General features: G+C 42.0%; 1 protein-coding gene across 3 annotated transcripts in view; it reads right to left on the bottom strand.

Annotated features, from left to right (window-relative positions):
* Esr1 (estrogen receptor 1) overlaps positions 1 to 21,955 on the bottom strand; it is a 256,296-nt gene that overhangs the window by 219,129 nt on the left and 15,212 nt on the right. For 2 of the 3 annotated variants that reach the window (XM_041680333.1, XM_041680334.1), the window contains exon 2: positions 3,565 to 3,755. In XM_041680333.1, coding sequence (XP_041536267.1) covers positions 3,565 to 3,755 — 191 coding nt within the window. Of the gene's footprint in view, positions 1 to 3,558; positions 3,756 to 21,955 lie in introns of all 3 variants that reach the window. The other variant, XM_041680332.1, reaches the window with a different exon arrangement.

The raw sequence follows: 21,955 nt of genomic DNA, 5'->3' as shown, positions 1-21,955 counted from the left end.
GTTCCCCATTATCAAGCAAACAGGACTAGAAACCTGCTGCTCTTGCCTGGTTTCTTCTTTCACAGAGCTGGGAACAGATGAAGCATAAGGAAATACTACCAAGATGGCAAAGAAACCAAGTGCTGTTCCTTGACAATCTCAGATTAAATGCACAGGCTCCAGGAGCATCCTTATTTACAATGACAGCAAACCAGCATTGTTAATTGTTATTCGCAGAACTCTAGTCTGTAGGTTTTCTGGATCTCAATCATAGGCTCACCCAGATGAGTAAACAAACACTTACTCTTGCCTCCCTTTGCTTTGCTCTCTTGATGCTTTGCTTCAGGCTTAATTTGAATCAATAAGACTCTCAGAGAGTCTTATTATTCTTTGGGACTGAATGAAGTTTAGATCCCTATGAGAGTCAGTATCCACCACTACCTCGGCATTTGTCACACTGAATTTAATTACTAGGGTTTTTTTTTTATTCATTTCTGATCTATTTTATAAGCTCAGTCTGAGTAGGGACTAGTTCTTTTTCTGTCTTCATATCCCCGGGTCTACACACTGTGCTTTTTGTAGAACGAGAATCCAATAAATACATGACCTTAACAAATACAGTGACCTTAATCATTATTAGGTCCTATGCTATGTCGAAAGCTCGGCCTTGTTTCTAAGCTTCTTTCAGAGTTTTGGACTCAATAATTATTCTGCTCTGGAAATCTTTTATATGACCACACCATAATGCATAAGAAGTCTTCAAAACCAATTTTTAAAAAAATGCTCCTTCATGTGATACAATTTTACTGAAATCCTGTTTAGTCTGTTATAGTAAATGGAGAAAAGAGATATATATTTTGACTCTAAAAAGTAAGTGAAATTCTTATCATATATCTGAACTTGAGATAATGCTGTGCTAATAAAATGTTTATATTTTCTTCCGTGTTTGTGTAAGTATATGTTTCTTTGTTTATATTGTTTTCTGCCCTAATGCCTTAGTGCTTAAAGTCAATACTAAGCTTGGTGATATTTTATTTAGCATGCTCATAATGGAATACATATATTATGAAAACAACATTCCTAGTGTTTCTTTAAATCTCAGCAACTTCAAATGTACAGCCAGCAATCGTTTCTCTAATTGCATGCATTTGTTTTTGCCATCTATGTCCAGGCGGCGCTTTGTCCACACACACTCATTCTCTGTACAATGAAAGGAAGCTGTCTCTAGTTTCCCAAAGGAATTCCAGCTCTTTGGAGATTGTTAAATGTGTCTTACATATCTTTCAACTTCCCCCTAGAATGTCCAGACAAATACAGACTAAGTTTCTATAAAATTGGAATAATCAAAACTTTAGGTTTACAATCTTCCTTCCTGAGGACCTCCTTTCATACATAATAACACTTGAATTACAAAAGTGCAAATGATAATTAAATCGTGGATCACAATACTCTAGCCCCCAGGTCAGATCTGGTCAATGACCCATATTTACAGTTACTTGGGTGCTTAGCCACCTCCACTTATTTGCACATTGTCCCACAAAGCTGCTCCTGCTGATTCCCGCTTCTCTCCCTAAAGCAGTGTGGCCTGCAAAAGCCAAAGTGATCGCTATCTTGACCTTTAAAATAAAAATCTTTGTGACTACTGCCCTAAATGATTTTTGCTGGTGAAAAATTCAGTTTCACTAAATGATTTATTCAGCTGCATAGCTGAGCATATCCACTAATCGTATCTTTTTCATGTGTGTGTGTATGTTCATGGGGATATATGTGTAAAGATCTAAAGTTGATGTCAAGTGTCTTTATCAATCAATTTCCACTTTATTTGTTTCTTGAGGCAAGGCCTTCCATCAAAGCCAGAGTTTGCCAATTCTAATTGGTTTATCCATCCAGTTTGCCCAGGTACCCCCATCTCTGCCTCCCTCAGGCTGGAATTATAGGCAGAGGCTGTAGGTGCCTGGCTTTTTACATAGATTCTGGGGACCCATACTCCAACCTTCACTTTTCTGACAAATGCTTCACTACTGAGCAATTTCCCTGGTGTTCAAAACTTGTTTTTAAACGCCTAAATTTTCTTCATTGAGTTTTTGTGTGTAATAATATTATTGGTGAAAATAATGAGAATTTGAATTTTATGAAATAAAATAAAAAGTAAAACCACAAATTCAGATGTCTGTCAAAAGGCCTATAATGTTTATACTAACCTAAATCCAGATTTAGTTTTATTTTTCTAAATTAAAATGGTATCAGCTATTAAAATTAATGGTCTGTATATGATACGTTCAAACACAGCGATATATACAAAGAGTTGCTATGGAGAATATCATTAATTTTTGTAGGAACACAGACAAAAGAGTCCAAGTCTCACTGCAGAATTCTAAAAGATGTTGAAAGCAATAAGTGTCAAGGAAAATGCTTTTAAAATGGACCACCTTGACCTCACAGGCTACTCTATTAAGATATGAACAGCTTTTTAAAATGTTCTCCCAGCTGTGGAGGAAAGATAAATGTGTGTACCATCCCCCGGTCATTGCCCCATATCTGAGCAGTGAAGAGCCACAGAAGAAAGTTCCTGAGACGCTCTTCTTGGGTCAGAGTCTATTAATCTAGCAGGTTCTGGCTCTCAATGAGTTCCTTAAGTCTGCATTTCCGTAGAAGAAATCACAGAAGTAGCCTTTGTATTTCTCTACCTTGGTTCACTAAGCTCTAAGGGTAACAGAGTCAGAAGAGAAAAAAAAAAACACCCCACAGCTAAAACAAAACAGGAATTCAGTAAGCCCAAAGCACCAACAAGGCCTCTGTCCCTGTCAAGAGGGTTTCGGCACATATATCCTCAGTAGTCAAAATGACTGACATTTTCCATTGGTATTCTGTATGATGTAACAGGACTGGCATTTCTGAAATAATAGTAGCCTATAGCTGATGGGATGTCAGAAAAGCTGCACTTGGTGAGCTACATACAAAAATATGATTGAGGCAGACAAGAGAATGAAATGGTACAGCTGGTTCTTAGTAACTACATGGTACTGATGGCATGTCCCTCTTATAAGTCATCAGACATTGAGTCTGCTTATGCTAGCCAAAAGGTCATGTCATCCTTTGAGTCAAGAAAGACGTAAGACGGGAAAAGAACAATTTGAATCAGAATCAGTCTGGAGCAAATATCAGAACAGAATATGTACCTGGACAAGGCCGAGGATGATTACATGCAGACAATAAGACCACACGACATCGTAGAAGCTTAGTTTTTAACAGAATAAGAATGTACATCTGCCATCCCTGAATCAAGCCAGAGATAGTTCTCTGTGCACCAGAGATCCAGCTACTAATTCTTCGAGAAAAACTTCTCAAAGCTGTCTGCATCTTGCCAAGAGGAAGCAGAAATTCTCAGCTGCAGCTTTGCTGGCACACCCATTTCTCCTGGGAGTCTATCTCTCTCCTCCAGGTTTCTACCAAGGATAACAGAGGAACTTCCTAGATAGTCATGTTTGGTACAAATGGCTTTGAACAAAGAGCTTGTCTTCCTTTCTTGTTCTCTTCTGCTTTTCGGGCTATGAATAGAGTAATTTGTAGACAACACACTATTACCTTGAATGCTTCTCTTGAAGAAAGCCTTGCAGCCCTCACAGGACCATACTCCGTAATGGTAGCCAGACGCATAGTCATTGCAGACGGCACAGTAGCGAGTCTCCTTGGCAGACTCCACGGCCATGCCTCCTTTCTCGCCATTATTGGACAGTCTTTCTCGGCCACTCTGGCGTCGAATATCAGAATTGGACCTGGGGGTAGGATGGGAGAAGACACAGTGAATCCCATTAGCGTTTGAGAAGCATGCCTTACATTTTCCTCTAAAGAGAAAGAGACCTGGGGGCGGGGGTTGTAGTGGACCCACTTAATTCTGACATTTTGAAATAATGATCCATAATATACACTGATCTTTCATTGTCTCTTGCTGACTCCATTGGAAAAAGTATTTGCCTGTTATATTAACCTGAAAGAAAAATTATTTTTCAGAAACTTGCTTAAGAAATGGATTGCAAACCCCAGAACAAATTATCTATAAAGGAACAAAATGAAATTAGCAGGTTTCTAGCAAACTTCATTTTCTCAGAGATTCACAATTCATTCGGAACCAAGAGAGACCAATCTCATTCCCATTCTAGGCCCACAAAGGGTCTTTAGGAAAGGGAGACAAAGCCTACAGCAGCTGGAGGATTTGGATCTCGGGTGAAATCATGACCTGTAGAGACGACACATGGGAAACAATAACAATTCAAATTCTTCTGTTGCCTTTGTCTGTTTTCGGGTAACCCTGGGTGACCATTTTTACAGCCTGACACTACAATTTGAAGATGGAGGTTTCTGTATTCAGACACATGGAGTAGGAAGAGCTGAGGAACACAGATGGTTACCCCCAACCTTTACAGCCTTCGTGGAATGAGCAAATCCCAAGAATGAAGTTGAAAACACACAATAAGAAAGCTGAGCTTTGGAGGAACCAAGAAAATGGAGGACAAAAAAAGATTTAAGAACACTTTACAAAATGAGTTTGTCTTCAAGTCTGTCAAATAGGACAGAGAAATCCAACAAGAGAAGTGCTGATGTGAATTTGGCTTGAGAAAGAACCTTCAAGGGGAGGTTAGAGCTACCTTAAACCCGTGGTGGAAGAGTGGATGGAGGTGGATGGAGTGAGGAGGTAAGGGTGAAGGATGTTTTTTTGTTTTGGTGTGTGTGTGTGTGTGTGTGTGTGTGTGTGTGTGTATGTGTGTGATCTTATATGAAGACTGGGATAAAGAAAACAAAAGTATAGTTATCAAATCTAAGACTCCCAAAAGGGTCTTCGGAATGAAAGAGACTAGCAAAGAGCTCATACAAACTGAAAGATACAGTCCCTAGCTGAGAACAAACACATGAAATCAAGAAGAGTAAGTTTGCATTTCTCATCTGACCCTGGAAACAGCTGACATGATTTTGACCCAAGACATTTAAGACATGTTCAGTCAAATAAAGATGCTATAAGAGAATTGGATGTGCAGAGTCAACTAATGTGGAGAAAGCTCCCAGGACATTTTGGTTGAGGAAGCTTCTGCTTCGTGCTTCATATCCCTACCATGTCCCAAACAGCAAAGCCTCATGGATGCTCATTGGTCCTCCCCTCATAGCCCTGGCCTTCCTTTCAGCTCATATTTCATAACCCTCCCCTGCCCTTCTTCCTCATTAATATTGTATACAATATTTTAATGGTTCATAAACTACATAGGCCATAAAGCTCACAAAACATCGGCTCCTTGGTTTGAGTACAGCTGAGTTGGGCAACTTTTTCCACTCTAAATAACTTAGCTCTGAGGTTGGGAGCATCAAATAGGATTTCTTTACTTTTTAATGATCCTTAGAGAGCACTGACTCGAAGCTTCCAATTCTTGTTCATATTCTGTTACCCGTCCTTTCCATTTTATCCTCATGTTGTTGGACTCCCCTTTCAATCTTCAATCTTTGTGCTGTTTCTTTGCCAATGTCCTCTGCATGATTCAAGCCAGAAAGAAGCAGCTATGAATATTTAAGATGATAAACTCAATGCCTTGGGTGATGGGAGTAGTTGATGAACAGTTATAAACTGGGCAAACAGTGTCTTTTTAAAATATATTTATCGCTATTGTTAATTGGGTGTGTTTGTGTGTGTGTGCACAGATACATATATGTAAATGAAGGGAAGCATGGAAGTGTCTGTGGAGGCCAGGGTGATGAGGTCCCCCTGGAACTTGAGTTACAGGCTTTGGTGAGCTGCCCAGTATGAGTACTGGGAATCCTACTCCAGTCCTCAGCAAGATCAGTCTGTGATTTTAACTGATAAGCCATCTCTCCCGATCCAAATTTAGTCCCCTTTACTTTAATAATTGTTGGCCTCTAGTTCAGTGCCCATCACACAGTAGACACTCAATACAAGTTTGTTGACTGACTAAATGAATGGATAGTACATACTGGAAAGAGATCAATATCCTCCCAACCACCTATATAGGTAGCAAAGTAGATCAATATCTTCACAATAGCCTATATAGATAGCAAAATAAATCAATATTCTCCCAACTACCTATATAGATAGCAAAATAGAGTTGACCCCTAAGCAACTAGTGCTCAGGATGCACAGGTTTGTTTACAAGTAACTGAAAAAAAAAACCTGGAACCTAGGAACATAGAAGAAATTGAGAAAAAAAGTTAATATGTCACAAAGTCACAAAATATATGGAGAGACAATAAGTTAATTAACTGCAATACGATGTACAAAACTCTCATAGAAAATCAAACTGAATCAAAAGTTAAACACACAAATGAAGACCCTACATGACACCATCTGAAGCTGAGAGACCTGCCCACAAGAACCATGCTGTCGCATCAATCCATAGCTGAAGAAAACTAACTGTGGTATTACTGTTAACTATGGTAGCCCCAGGTTCCTCCTGTCGTTATTGCTCGTAAGTCTGGGTTGAATGTAAAGAAAAACAAAGCATGCCTGAGCAGCTCATCCCCCCATTGAATTGTCTTCCCATAAAAAGTGATGTCTCCAGGTTGAGTCTCTTTCTCTGTGCCTTATAGAAACGATATACAGAACAGGATGCTGGGCTCTATGCATTATCAGTAAGGTTTCCTGTCCATGGCATGCTCTCAGCACTTGGATCTTGGAAGCCAGAGGTTAATACAGGGAGTCTGATGGTAGTGAGAACAGGGTGAAGCTCAAAGAGTGCTGAGAAGATCCAGACATGTGGCTGTCACATGTCACCCGATCACCATCACCACGCCAGGAGAGTGGGTCATGGACACAGCAGCACAGCTGTCACCATGGACAGTGGCACAGGACCAGTGAAAGTGGCAGGTGTCCCTTGTGATACCTTGGGTACACGGAGGGTCAAGGTCATCACAGTGCTTTTTGCAACAGCAGCAGGGATGTGAAGGGTCAAGATCATCACAACCAGGCTTTGGGTTTTATCAAAGTGGTTCAGTGTAAGAAACAGAGATGCGTTCACACTGTGTGGCATATTCCTCCTAATGGCAAGGTGCCTTCTAAACTGAAGTATTTCCTTCTGGAGGGAAAGGGATTCATGAGCCTCGGGAGGTAAACAGAATGTCACATGTCTGGGTGTCACTCTCAAGGCCTAGTCCAGCAAGGTCCATGCTCCGACAGAGCTAGGCTAGCACCCTCCTGCAGGCAGACACCCCACAGGTCTGGGACAGTGTTTTCAACCTTCCTGATTGAAACCCAGGGCAGCCCAGTGAGACAATATGTATAAAGCTACAGGGGTCCATCTCACTGGCACCAAGGAAGAGGGGAACACTTCCTTGTAAAACTCAGGATGAGACTCAAGGGCAATAGCACTCTCCTCATCCTGGTACCACGTGTTCACCCATAAAAGAAGAGGGTGAATTGACAAAGGCAGGGGATCCAAGAGCTGAGATCCAACCTGAGGCTGCATGGGGCAGGGAAGAAAATAGGTTCACCCACCAACCTCCACCAACATCCAGCAGGAAGGAACACAGAAGAAATTCCAATCCGTGCAACAGGCAATAGACAAAAACCACAGTTGGGACCTCAAGAGGTTGCTTTGAGCCTGTGAGCCAGATGGCACTGTCGTCCACATCACCTATACTGCGCAGAGCCTTGTTATTTTCACTAGAGACAAGCCTTTGGTGTGATAACATATGTTTGCTTTTTAAATCTAGACTCTCTCTCACTCTCTTCTCTTCTCTCTCTCTCTCTCTCTCTCTCTCTCTCTCTCTCTCAACAAAGTCAACAAACCACAAGTCCTTGTTAGTAAACGGTTTTATTTTTTAGGGAACAGAAAGCAAAAAAAAAAAAAAAAACATGGAGGGTGCGGGGCTTGGGAAGAGGTTCTGCTTCCAACACCCACACAGTTGAAAGAACAACTGCCCTGCATTTATTTATTTCTGGCTACAGGAAAATGCACATAGCAGAAGTTACAGGGCTAAGCATTTCAAGTGTCAAGTGGTGTTAAGTATATCCATGTTGATGTACAATCTATCTTTAGAATTTTTTTATCTCCTGACACTAAACCATATACATTAAACAATAACGCTTCCCTGGGTTACTCTCAGCCATCCTTCTACCTTCTGATTCAGTGGATTCCACGGCTCTAACAGCTTCATCTAATGCAATGGTAAAGTATCTGAGTATTTGGGGTCTAGCGTAGGTATGTAAGATAATATGCTTCATTTCCATCCATGTGTTTGCATGTGCTAAAGTCTTCATTTCTCTTTTTTCTTTCATTGGTTGTTGTTGATGTTTGTTTTGGAGATAGGCTCTTGCTCTGTAGCCCAGAATGACCCTGAACTCACAATGAAGCCCAAGCTGGCCTCACACTCTTGATCCTACATTCTCAACCTATGGATTACAGGTGTGCACCAATGGGTGGGCTAGAATTTCTTTCCCTTTTCACAATAAATAATATTCCATTGTATATATTTTATATACTTGGTTTAACCCTTTATTCATTTATTTTATAAGTGTGTGAGAGTGTGAATATGTACGTGATTAGATACCCATATACAAATACAAGTATACATATACTTTATATGTATATATACATACATATAAACATACATACATATGGGTAATGTCTACCTTTGAGTTATTGTTAACAATGTTGTATGAACATGGCTATGCAAATATTATATCAAGACCCAGATTTTCATTCTTTCAGATATTCATAAACAAAATCACGAGAACATAAGATAATCCTAAGTATATGGTATGTATATGTGAGCATGCATGTTAGTGTATAGTTGTGGGTGCAGGTGTAAGTGCACACGTATGCAAATACATATGGGAATCAAAGGTCAGTCCCAGGTGTTTTTCCTTACGAACCACCTGCCTTGCCATTTGAGACAAAGTTTCTCACTGGGACTTGAGTTTGCCCATCGGAATAAGCTGACTGTCAGTTGAGCCCGAAGGACTGTCCCTCTCTGTACCTCCTCAGCACTGGAATTACAAGCACACGTCACCCCGCCAGGTTTTGTGTAAGTGGCAGGTATTGAACGTGTGCCCTCATGTTTGCTCAGCAAGCGCAGTCCTATTTCCCTAGCCCCGTAGTTAAAAGGTATACACAATTTGTCATTTCCCATCATGGCTGCATGGCTCTGACGAGAGTAGACATTTACATTTTGTCTTCTCTTGCAAACTTGTTGGTGTACCTTTCTTGTTGCTGTTGTTATCTGCAGTCATTCCGGTGGCTGTAAGAAGAATCCTGCAGTGTTGAAGATTTCATTCATCATGAATGACTGTCTTACAGCCACTCTTAAAGTTCAGAAACCTGAAATGGCTTATTCTTGTTCTAAACATGAGAGGTTTGCCTGGACTTGGCCTCTGCTGCTATGAGTTACCTTATTCGTTCAGTTGAATATTTTCCCTCTCTTTTTCGGTGCCTCAAATCAAACACTGATTTGGTAAATAGTGATAGTAAATAGATTCATTGGTCAATGACTCAACGAAGCAATCATTTTCACAATATAGATGGAATGTGCAAAATCTGTGTTTAAGGAATCAGTAAAAGATAAAAAAAATTCCTTGAGAAGTACAAGAAACACATTCTGCGTCAGAGCAGTGTCACTCGTTAGACGTTAGCTTTGAGATGACTCTAGATTGCCACAAACCCAACTATGAACACAGGCTACAAAAGCAGAAGGCATCCCGAAGAAGAAGAGGAAATGTTGACTGTCCATAATTCAATGTGTCAACCAAGGTAGAGATCGTGTATATAACACTAGCGATCATATTAACGAGAACCAGGCTTGTTCTAGGAAGACTCTCAAAATGATCTAAAACTTCAGTTTCAATCGATCAGGGGAAAGGACAAAGGGGAGTTTCCCATGGGTCGCAAATCCCGATGGCATCTTGCAGTTTCAAGTTATTTGGCTATCCTAAGGGTCAAACAAATAAGGCACAGCATTCTACAGAGAGAGAGCTGTGTCCTCGGGATGGAGAACTTGGCCTGATCATCTGTAATCCAAGGCAGCAAAATGCTGTCCATATCTGAGATCAGAACTGATCGTAATCTGGGCTGTTAAGAGGCATCTACTACATCTGGAAATGTGATAATAATGATGGGTAGTTAGGATAACCCACAATGGTGGGTCAATAGGAGACATCCACAGATGAACACAGACCTGACCACACTAGCAGGTCCTTGGAGGAGGCTACACCTTAGTTCAGACATGATCATATTAATGGGTCACTGGAAGAAGAAGTCTACACCATACTTGATCACAACAGTAGGCATAGCACTCATCATCTATGGCCTCTGCATCAACTCCTGCCTCTAGGTTCCTACCCTGTTTGAGTTCCTGCCCGGACATCCTTCTGTGATGGACTGTGATGTGGAACTGAAAGCCAAAACAAACTCTCTCTTATCCAGGTTGTTTATGGTCATGGCGTTTCATCACAGACACAGAAACACTAAGAGGGCAGGTCACCAGTTGAACAGAGAAGCCTTGTGACAGGTCCTAGCCCTGCCCCTTTCTTCTAGTGATGACCCAGCTTTAGTCCACTGCACCTATCACCCAGATCTCCCATCATCAGCCTCACGCCTCCTTGGTAGAAAGTGTGTCAGCTATGTGGACATCAATCTTTTCCTCCCTCAGCCTCAGAGGTCTTGCCCCCACCTTGGTTTCCTTTATTTTCACAAAATCAAAATTAATTGTTCTTACCATTTTCATATTCAAAAGATCTTTAGATTCTGCCTTCCTAGATGGAAACTTTGCAAACTCTATCCAAGTCTTTGGGCCTTGGTTTTGTTGTAATTAAAAGATAAATCAATTATTTAACACAATTTTTAAAAAACAGCTTTTTTCTTACAATAGCCTTCCTCGATGAATAATCAGGCAATCTTGAAAGCATTGCAATTATAAGGGACACACGTGATTAAAGAACAGAATACTGGCAAATAAAGTGAGCAGAAGCAAGAGATCTGTTGAAGACAGAGACTAGGAGGAGGAGGAAGAAGAGGTGGCATCATTCACCTATGGAAATCAGAAAGCCACCTGCCTTGATCTGGCTGCACTTTCATTATATTGATTGATTTCTCAGTACTTTCAAGAGGGTATGCCACTGACAATATGATACAATCCACATAATTAAAAGAAAAATTTAGACATATTTACACATAGTCCAGAGAATAGGCTCTCTTGAATCGAGAAAAGTGGCACATAATAAAAGAATCTCACTTGAAAAGATTGTCACTAATCAAAAGTTTGAAGCTCAGTGCAATCAAACACTGCTATTCTTCCAACCACAAATAATGGCACCAGCTATCCAAAATCATTATTGCTCCGCTAGACTAGCATTTGGTTAATGTTGAAAGCTTAGAGTCTCGAAGAAATGTTTGGAAACAAATGTCCTCTCTTCAGAATATAGTTTAATTTAATGTTATTAAACTAACTTCATATTTCCCCACTGAAGCCATTCCCCAACATTATGTGTACTCAAAATCCCCCCTCTTTCTCCTCACAGCACCCCTCATGGTTTCCAGTGGTACAGGTGAGTTGCAACTGATAAGGGTACATTTCCTTCATAAATAGTAAGCTCCAATATGAATCAAATCATGTCTTATTTTATTGCAATTTTAGCTGACGTACAGTAGGCCCTGAAAAATGCCTACTAGATACCCCTTTTGTGTCTTACCCATCATACTTAGTCCATTTGATCTTCAATATACTCCAGCCTTTCTTTTCTATTCCTTGTTTTCTGTCATTCATGACTGAGAGATCAATAATAAAGTTTGAACTATAATTAATAATTATTTGTATTCCATTGTTACTCAAATTCATCCTGCCAACTGCTTCACAATGAATTGTTGCAAAACACTACATTCATCTTTCAGTCATTTATTATAGCATATATGCATGAATTGCTACTTTTAAAGAAGCCATAGATCAGTTTTAGAACAACTAACATTCTAAAATGCATATAAGCAAAACTCTCAAGTTTCTCCCTGTGTTCTTAGGGGAGCTACAACTGGGAAAAGGCAAGTTAAAAAAAAATCATTAGAAAAAAACCAGCCCAAGTTCTCGATTTCCCTGATTTAATGAGCACTACTGTCTTTTGTTCTTAAACAAGATGGTATCGCATCCACCTCTGAGGAACGGCTCATCCTCCATCTCATGCTTTCATCTCCCCAGGAAACTAGTTACAGTTTCACATCATCCAGAAGACCTGTCCTGAGCACTCCAGATCACACCGTCTCCTTGACTGAATGTTTCCTTTACTGAATGTCCTCACTGCCTCTCTTCACCTCCTTAAACACTAGCTTCAACCACCACATCTCTGCACCCTTGGTGACTTGGTCTTCCTCAGCCAGGCTTCTAAATGGCAGTACTCAGGGCTCTTCGCTCGGTACTTTTCTATTCCCAGCCAACGTTTGCTCTTTATAAGAACTCAGATGTGTGTGGTCATCCCCATTGCCCTCACACACCCTCTGCTAGGCTTCAGATCCAAAGGGAGAATTGCTTATTTTTGTTCACTCTTCAGTATGCCTTGAATCTCAAGTGTAATGCCTATAAATTCACCCCAAGTCTTTTTCAGAAAGCCAGCTCCTCCTTCTACCTTCCATGTGGTCCTAGGATCTGCTAAGGCAAAGAAACCTGCTGATTCCTCTATCCAGAGCACCACACTTCTGAGAAGCAATGAGGTACAGGCCCTTCCGGGTTCAAGCTTGTTTCCGTCCAAGGAGCTCATGATCCACCCGTCCTTTTTCCACAGACCTTGAGTCACCCTCTAGATGGCAGGACTTTACCCTTCCTTATTCAGACATTTAGTGGGTCCTCACCAGTCCAGAAGACAAGGTCTTCTCAAGGTGTGAAAGTACTAATGCAATCTATCCCCTGATCATCTCTTACAGCACACATTCCCTTGTTTGCCCAGCCTCAGGTGTCACCAGGCTGATTTAGCTGGGCCACCACTTCACATTTTCACATGCCCACACCCTCCAATGGGACGTTTTCCTCCCTTATAGGTCAGCACCCATTTCCTTCCCACAGCTAATTTCTCAGCCCCTCCACACCAGGCTTCCTCCTACTTTCTACCCTTTTGCTAATTTGTTTCTTGACAGAACTTAACCTCTCCACAACCAACCTCATCTAAGCCTGTTTATTTTGTCGTTGTTTTTCCCCTTGAAATGTGAACTTCATGTATCCTGCTACTTGGGGAAGAGGTTAGCACAGAGAAGTGTTGAACGGACACATGTGTAAATAAGTCATGGATTCGAGGAGCCCATACTTGTGGGTGTCCTAACTATGTGTTTCCTCCCATAGCCATTGACTTTAGTATGGCCGATACTGTAGTCACCTTACTTGCTACAGACTCACAGCTCATCCTTGGTGTTTGACACACAGATTTTGTAACCTGAATGAATGTGGAGTCACAGTGAGTCTTGTTTCACACCTTTCCAATTCCATGCCCACTGCACCCTATATCACATAAATGTCCAGCACAGTATGATGAGCTGTGCCCTCATCAGCTACCAAAGGGCTTCTTAATCTTTTGGGATAGTGGTACCCAGGAAAGTATTCTTTACAGGTACAGAATGGTCTTATAATCTTGACTGTACACATTCCTCCTCAAGCCCATGGACATCCTGCCCTAAAGACTTTACACTAAAATTCATTGTACCATAAAACAAATGGAAGTGATTCATCATTAATCAATTTGTTGGCCATGTGCCTCTCCAGCCCTTGTGTGGTGGCTAATTTTGCATTATCACCTTTCCTATACCTAGTGAGAATATTTTGATCTTTGTTCACATTTCCTTCTATCTTGACCAAAGGACAAATGTTCCTGAGTGAAAACTAGGGTTTCTATAGGCGCAGTCACTGATTTCTCAATGCTTGGATATAATAGCTGATATATAACCACTCTGGAATCTGCACAATCTTTGTATAACCGTATATTCACTATTAATCTCCAGGAAAAAGACATCACTATAGTCCTTGTTGCTCCTGGTATCTGTATGATATTGATATGTAGCAGGCATTCAGCAGATGGTTGTGGAATGAGTAAGAGTTCCATTTTGTATGTATTGTTTTGTAAATGGATACAAGCTTTCCAAGGATATAGGTGCTGTATTCTCTATATAGTTTATCACCCACCAATTTACAATACCTTATGCTGATTAATTTTAACTACCAACTTGACATAACCAAGGAGAAAAGATCTTTATTAATTAATCAATTCTTTCCCAGCCCTATCACAGTTTCCCCTCCCTCTTCTCCTCCTAGCCCCCCCCCAAACTACTTCCTCTCACTTCCCTTGAAAAAGGTGCAGGCCTTCCATGTATATCAGTCAACCATGGGACATCAAGCTGCGGTGAAGCTAGGCACCTCCTCTCTAGGAGAAAGTCTTAATGGGTAATTATCTAGAACAAGTTAGCCTATGAGTTTATCTATGAAGAATTGTCTCTATTGTTAATTGATATAGAAGACACAGTCCACTATGGGTGGCACCATTCTCTAGGTAGAGGGTCCTAAACCATGTAAGAAAGGAGAAAGTTAGCTGAGTGAGTGCAAGCAAGCACACAGGCAAGCAAGGGCAAGTTTATTCTCTCTTCGCTCTTAACTGTGGATGTGATGTGGCCAGCTGCTCGAGCTCCTGCCTTGACTTCCTTGAACTAATAGACTGTAATTTGAAATTACAGGCTAAATAAGTTCTTTCCTCATCTATGGTGCTTTCTGTCAGGGTTTGTCACGGCAACTATTGTATGCTCTATTGCTGTGAAGGGATGCCATAATCAAGGCAACTCTCAAAAAGGAAAGCATCCAATTGAGGTTTAGTTGATCATCTTCAGGGCAGAGACCGCAGCAGCACATGGTAGTCATGGTAGCTGAGAGGTTTACAACGGGAGAGAGACTCTGGGCTTGGAGGCTTAGAAACTTAGAGACTGTCCTAGAAATAACTCTGCTGATCAGGCTGGCCTTGAACTCACAGAGATCTGCCTGCCTCTGCCTCCCGAGTGCTGGGATTAAAGGCATGGGCCACCATCGTCCAGCTGGAATGGGTGTTTTGAAACCTCAAAGTGACGCACTTTCTCCAGCAAGGCCACACCTCCTAATCCTTTCAAATAGTGCCACTCTCTGGCGATGAAGTCTTCAAATCTGTGAAGCCATGGAAACCATTCTCCTTCAAACCACACTAGCAACAGAAATGAAAAAAGGACATGCACCTGCATTTCTTTGCACTGGAAATTAACCAAGAAAAACTCACTTAATATAGCAATTCATAAAGATTAAAACAATTTATTAGTGACATGGTTAAGGCTATTGCTGTAACAGATGACCGTATCAAAGCAATGAAAAACCAAGTATTGACATTTATTTGTGACAAACATGTGAATCAAACTGCATATGGTCTCTTGTGTTCCCCTTTCACTTAAATATTCATGTAGATGGTCATGAACCAAAGGTGATTTCTGACAAAAATGAGAATGTATCTTGGGTGTGTATCTAATCTATGTGCAATTGTATATTTAGATTTTGACATATTTTTTGATACATGGCTTCTCATTGTAGTTCCAGGCTGGCCTTGAACATATGACAATCTTCCTGAATGCTGGGATTACAGGAAGATGTCATCAGGCCTAGTTCTCTTTGGTTTCCTCAAAAGTAAATAAATTTTATTTGAAAAAGTCAATGAGAGTGGACGCTATCTAAACTAAAAGTCTGGAAAGGAAAATCTCAAACTTCATTTTTAGATGAATTCAAGTTCAATGGGTGATGGAGGAAGGTCATTGGTTAAAAAAAAATAAGAAACTGCTTGGCTGGCCCTGATAGGTTAAAACATAGGTGGGAGGAATAAACAGAACAGAATGCTGGGAGAAAGAGGAAGTGAGCTCAGACTCGACAGCTCTCCTCTCGGGAGCAGACGCCTCAGAGAGACGCCATGCTCCCAGCTCCCGGGCAGACACATACGATGAAGCTCTGACCCATGATGGATGTAGGCTAGAATCTTCCCGGTAAGACCGGTGCTCACAGATTATTAGAGATGGGTTGATCGGGATATCAGAATTAGCCAGTAAGGGCTAGAGCTAAAAGGGCCAAGCAGTGTTTAAATGAATACAGTTTGTGTGTTGTTATTTCGGGCATAAACTAGCAAGCGGCCGGGGTGCTGGGGATGCAGCCCTGCCGCTCTTATCATACAAATGGGTCCTGAGTTTAGTCTGGGAAACATCACCCAAAGCAATGATAATTGTGTTTTGAAATAAGCAAGTTATAAATTATTTTCTGCATGACAAATAGGTCCTATTCACTTTTTTAGAAGTGATTCTAGCTCTTTACACTGTTTGTCTAGGCAGTGAACATTTAGCTATCTTTTGATTCATTATCTAATTAATGTGGTTGTTTGAATGTAATTGAGCCCATGATCTCATAGGTGGTGGAGGTGTGGTTTTGTTGGAATGGGCATAGCCTTATTGGAGGAAGTGTGTCACTGTGGGCACAGATATTGAGGTTTCCTATGCTCAGGATACTGCCCAGTGTCTCAGTCGACTTCCTGTGGCCTGCATATCAAGATGCAACCAGCACCACATCTGCCTGCATGCTGTCATGTTTCCCACCATGATGATAATGGACTGAACCTCTGAAGCTGTAAGCCAGCCACCTAATTAAATGTTTATTTGTAAGAGTTGCTGTGGTCATGGTGTCTCTTCACAGCAATAAAATCCTCTAAGTGAGACGAGTTTAACTTATTTTTAAATTATTATCTTTTAGCTACAAACATAGCAGAAACTCTTCCCTAAAAGGGGCAGACAAAAGTGTCTTCAAGAGAGGAAACTTCCTGGTGATGGAAGCCATCCTTCAGTCCAGTCCCCTCCTTAGACTCCTAGTAAACCCAATTGTCTCTGTCTAACAGGATAAAATGAATTGGTCCAGTAGGCAAGCAGATTTTCATTCTATATAAATGGTTGTGGCAATCACTACTTTAGTCCATACTCCTCTTAGAACCACTAGGATGGCAATATTAATCTAACCACAATTGCTTCGGAAGCAAGGGAACACAGAGATGAGGCTACTCGTCAGTCATACAGTCAGTGAACTCTGGAACTAAGGACCAGTGCAGTCGGAATCCAGGGGCCCAGGCTCCTCCACAGATCTCCGTTCTTGGGAGCTCCACCCAAAGGCCTTGCAAGCCAAAGACAAAGATCTCACATCTGCGAACAAGGTCATCGCCTCGGAACTCATCCATAGACTCATAAATCCCCGCAGTAATTGCCTGTAATTACTTGCCACAAGGTCAATAATACGTCTTGAGAGGAAAATGTTAATTTCCAGAGCAAAGGTTGAAAAACTCTATTGAGTTCCATGAAAATGGAGTTAGTGAGCTAAGATGGATTGACAAATGTTTCAGTTTTTTCCTAAAAATGTGATTTCAGCTCTTTTTTGTTTTATTTCATATATATTTTTTTTTGAGACAAAGGTTTTCAGTGTAACCCTGGATGACCTGGTACAGAGTATATAGCTGAGGCTGGCCTTAGATTCATGGCAATCCTCCTGTCTCAGCCTCCTAAGTGTTAGAATACCAGACATTCCCACTACACCCAGTTTGGAAAATACCTATTTTAACTCACAGGCAAATGAAAACGGGTGTATCACTAATGCTCCAGGTAAGAGTTCTAAAGTTCTTTATGCACAAAGAACATTAGCATTCTCCACTCAAAAGCGAGGCTTTTTATGAAATGTCAAGAGGTTTTCCCACTCACTTAAGAAAAATGTCTTCACCCCAAAATACAAGCAAGCGTTCATTTTCTACACTAATGGGAAACAGGAGTAGCCTGGTCTCAAGTCCCTGAAAAAGAATCCCATTTGCTCAATATCGTTTTTATCTTTTGTCACTTACTAATGTGTAACCAAATGACCCAATTTGAGTCTCATCACCTGTCCTTTCTCGCTCACACCAATCTGCTACAAGCGCTAATGAATGGGGAGGTCCAGAAGCCCAAAGAGGCAAAAAACAGGGTATGCAGAGGACACAAAAGAGGGAAAGAGAGAGGGAGGGAGAGCTGCAATTCGACTCCACACCTTCTTTCTCAAAGAGGAAAAAGTCTGATTTCCAGCCTAATTTTCACAGGTAACGTGACATATGTCAGAAGAATAAATTCATGCACGGGTTGGATTACTGAGAAAGTCACTCACCTTTGCCCAGTGCTGAGTGAACAGCTATTCCTGATCAGCCAGAAATGGACAGAAATAAAGAGTGAACAAAAAGGAGAGGGTGCTTGAAGGTCAGAGGATACAAAAGAGACAGAGCCCATCCTCTGCCTTGGGGAGCACACACAGGCAGAGTCCTCGAGCATCGTACTTAAACACACAGCACCAAGGACCCAAAAAAGCCCCTTTTAAGCACTGGCCTCCTGCCTGCTTTTGAGGATGAGCTATAAACCATTTTATTTATGATCCCACCGTGGAGAGAGAGAATCAATGTGTCATCATAGAAAAGTTCACACAAACACGTCCAGAATTGCAAGTGGGAATTTTTGGTTACAAAAAAAAAAATCATTTGGGAAGCTTATGACACTGGAGAAGGCACAGCCGCAGCAGTGACAAACTTCAGGATGGAGCAAGGAGGGCCATGTGCTGCGGTGACAAGCCTGTAGACCGAGTCAGAACCGTCATGCTCTAGACAGAAATCCACCCAGTAACAGCTGAATGGCATAAGCAGACCTCCCTAAACCTGATTTTCTCTTTAAAATGAGAGATTACAACTGTGCTCCCTAAATGCCTTCTGGCACCAAGCGTGTGTAACTGAGACTCTCTCTCCCATGGCTCAGACCAGCAGGAACAGCTGCGGCCAGCTAGAATTCATTCAACGAGTCCCATGAGGGTACAGCCCATTTCTCAGAATTCTTTCCTAAGAGCACCAAAGTGCAAAAGAGAGGTTTGGAGGGGAGGTTTGGAGTGTCACAGTGAAGTCTTCTCGTTACTTGTCCGATAATGATGGCAACACCCATGCCAACAAAGGTAACTGTCAAGAAGAACCATCCCCTAGTTACCAACTGCTAACAGGACTGACTCTCACGCTGCTTGCTTTTCTAATAGGAGGCAAGAGGAAAGGAAAATAAAACCAGCAGGAGGGATGGCATGAGGAAGGTGGGAAGAAAATCCAAGTCAAGTGCTTAGCGACTTGTCCTAAAGACTGATAGGGAGTTCTTTGGACAGTCCCGCTAAATGGGAGTGGCCCACAAGAACTCCAAGCTCTGGGTTCTCTATCATCTTCCCTTGCCTGTGGGGAACTCAAGAAGGCCATGGAGCACTTGTTGGGGAAGATTTACTATCTAACCTCTCAAGATAACTGTTATCATTTAAAGGATCACAGAGCTAGGTACGCGTAATCTAATTGAATAGAATACCACTGAAATAAATTCAAATAACTGGCTGCCCCCAATACAGGACCCCACTGTCCAGTGGATCCGAAGCCTGAGAAACTGTGTAGTGTCATGCAGCGAGGGTGGCTATTAGGTGACGCTGTAGGACGGTGTCGCCATGGGTCTGAATGATGCCAGAAGTCTGAACGGCTGAGGAGGGCTCTGAGCTCACACGTCCTGGCGGGAAGAGTCAAGGCATGCCATGTGAGAAATGGCAGTTCTTTGGTTGCCAGACTGCTAAGTACACATGGAGCCCTGGGGACACGAACCTAGAAGGCGGCTGAGATGTTCTAGAAAGTAACATTGTATGGCATCCTAAGTTAGAGAGATAGTCGTTGCAAGTCCAAGCCTCAAACAGGTTGGAGGATTCCTGCCCCTCACAAGGTGTCTCACGCACATCAGCCCACGCACATCAGCCCAACCTTCGCTCACTATGACATCTGTATAGCATGCAGTGTGTGTTCCTGTGTCTCCAGATAGCACCATCTGCAGACATTTCCTGGTTACACCAAAGCGCCTCACTGTGTCTTCTGAGAATTAAGCGGGATTGCTTTTGTTATTGTATCAGCAGCGAAACCTGATTTCCCCTCTGAGCTTGACTCTTGGTAGAGACAGTGGGAAAATCAAGAAGGAGTAACCAGGAAAGTCTAGTGCCAGGGTCCACAGCTGAAAGAGGCCTTTGCACCTACCCACAGGTGTCACCAAAGCTGGTCTGGGATTATGGTAAGATTCGGCCTTGCCATAGTGAGATAGCTGTTCTGTGTGAAAGAATCTCTGTGTGTTTGGCATCATACTTGATCTGTCCTCTTCTCCAGCATCCTGTGCACACATCAGTGCTGTGGTCCCTGGGTTAGGCTATTGCGGGTTTGATCTCTCAGCTCATCTTTCCTTCCAACCTTCTCCTCAGTCATTGGTGGTGGAGTTCAGGAAGCTAAGACTATTTCAAACCTACAAAAACCTTCCCTTTTTCCTTTTTTCTTTGGGTCATCCTTTCTTCTAGCTTTCTTCAGAGTTTCTTTTACAGGACTTAGAACCATGCCTAGCATACAGTAAATAGTTAATCTGTGCTGAAAGCATGAATGAACAAACTGAGTCAGCCAGCCACCCATTGAAGCAAGCTGGAGACGTGACAACTTCAACTGGATGAAGTGGGGGCTTGTCAGACAGGCTCTGCTGCTCCTTGTACACCTGGTTGTTAACAGTTACTTTAATAACTCTCCAATAAATAAGAGCAAAAGTGCCATGCAGTACCCAGGGAGTCAACAAATTTAATAAAACAAGGGTTTTTGGAGCCTGAGGAACAAGTTAGGCAGCAGGTAAAGCTGGCTGACGACTTGAGGAACAACCATGTTGCTGACCCCCAGCACAGATTGTCCCAGCTCCCAACTTAGCAGGTTTCTGAATCTGAAAACCTTCTCATTTCTAGATAGCATCCTCCGATGGGTTTGTCCACACAGTGGTACTGGAAGCAGCAGGAGGTCTCCTGGTGCAAGAGCATAGACTCCCAGCCTCCACTTCCTCTATTCTGTTTGACCTGGCTCAGAGGAAAATCAATGTTAACATTCTATGTTCTTATTTCTCTTATACATAATACTCAAAGCAAACATTGTGCTGGGTCAGAAATTCTCTGGTTGTCCTATTAGTTGTTTCTCCTAGTTACCGAGTCAAGAAACAAACTCAACCAGAAATCTTGGATTTCACGCTCTTCCCCATCCCCGGTGTTTTCTTTGAATGCAGCTCGCACTGGGGGCCAATAATTCATCTGGTAGCCCACTGGGCTGGGTTTCTGAGAGCTAAGGCCACACGTATTCTAAGCACCTGGAAACCCTGGATGGCATACTTCCAGCCTTGTGCCAACTTCATTTCCCAGAAACATCCTGGAATGTGCTTCTGGGAACCCTTTAGTACCCTTGCATTAGATCAGGGTAAAAGGAGATATCTCAGAGGGCTCAGGAACTCTCCAGTTCCTTTTCTCTGTGTTTTCATCAAGAGGATTTCAGAGAAGCAACCCTAGAAAACCACACAACGACAGTTAATGGGGTCTGTACTCCAAAGATCGCTATCTTAGACTGTGTCCTTGGTTTCCCTCCAAACCCCACTCTTCACAGGAGCTGCCCTGTGCTTCCGCGCCTGTATGCACACATGCAGCCCCTCAAATAGCAAGCCACCTACCTCTCAAGCCACGGTCAAGCTCAAGTTTTCCTGCCAGAAGCCAACAAACTCAAAGTGCGGCAAACTGAACAGACAGGTGGAAGCCGGGAGTGCAGGGCTCATCCACGCCTCATTGAGAGGAATGTGTGATCCTTCCTAAACTTTCTTATTTTAGGGAAATTTTTTGAGACTTGCTTTCTGAGCCCCTATTTCTGAAGTTCTATAATGCCACAAAATTAAGAGAATCACCCTGTGACTACAGAAAGAAACATTGTTTCTATAGTGCTCAGAGACATTCACAATTACAAGCAAGGCCTCTTTACCAATCCCTGTCCTTTGCTTTCTCCCCCATATATCTTGTAATATTTTCCTTATACTTCATTTATTTTTATAATTATCAAAATACATATTTATCA

Source organism: Microtus oregoni, unplaced genomic scaffold, assembly GCF_018167655.1.
Source record: "Microtus oregoni isolate MIOR12 unplaced genomic scaffold, Mior012 000033F_ref0000390, whole genome shotgun sequence".
Classification (NCBI taxonomy): Eukaryota; Metazoa; Chordata; class Mammalia; order Rodentia; family Cricetidae; genus Microtus; species Microtus oregoni.
Note: the sequence above shows the minus strand (reverse complement) of the source record. Positions and strands in the feature narration are given on the sequence as shown.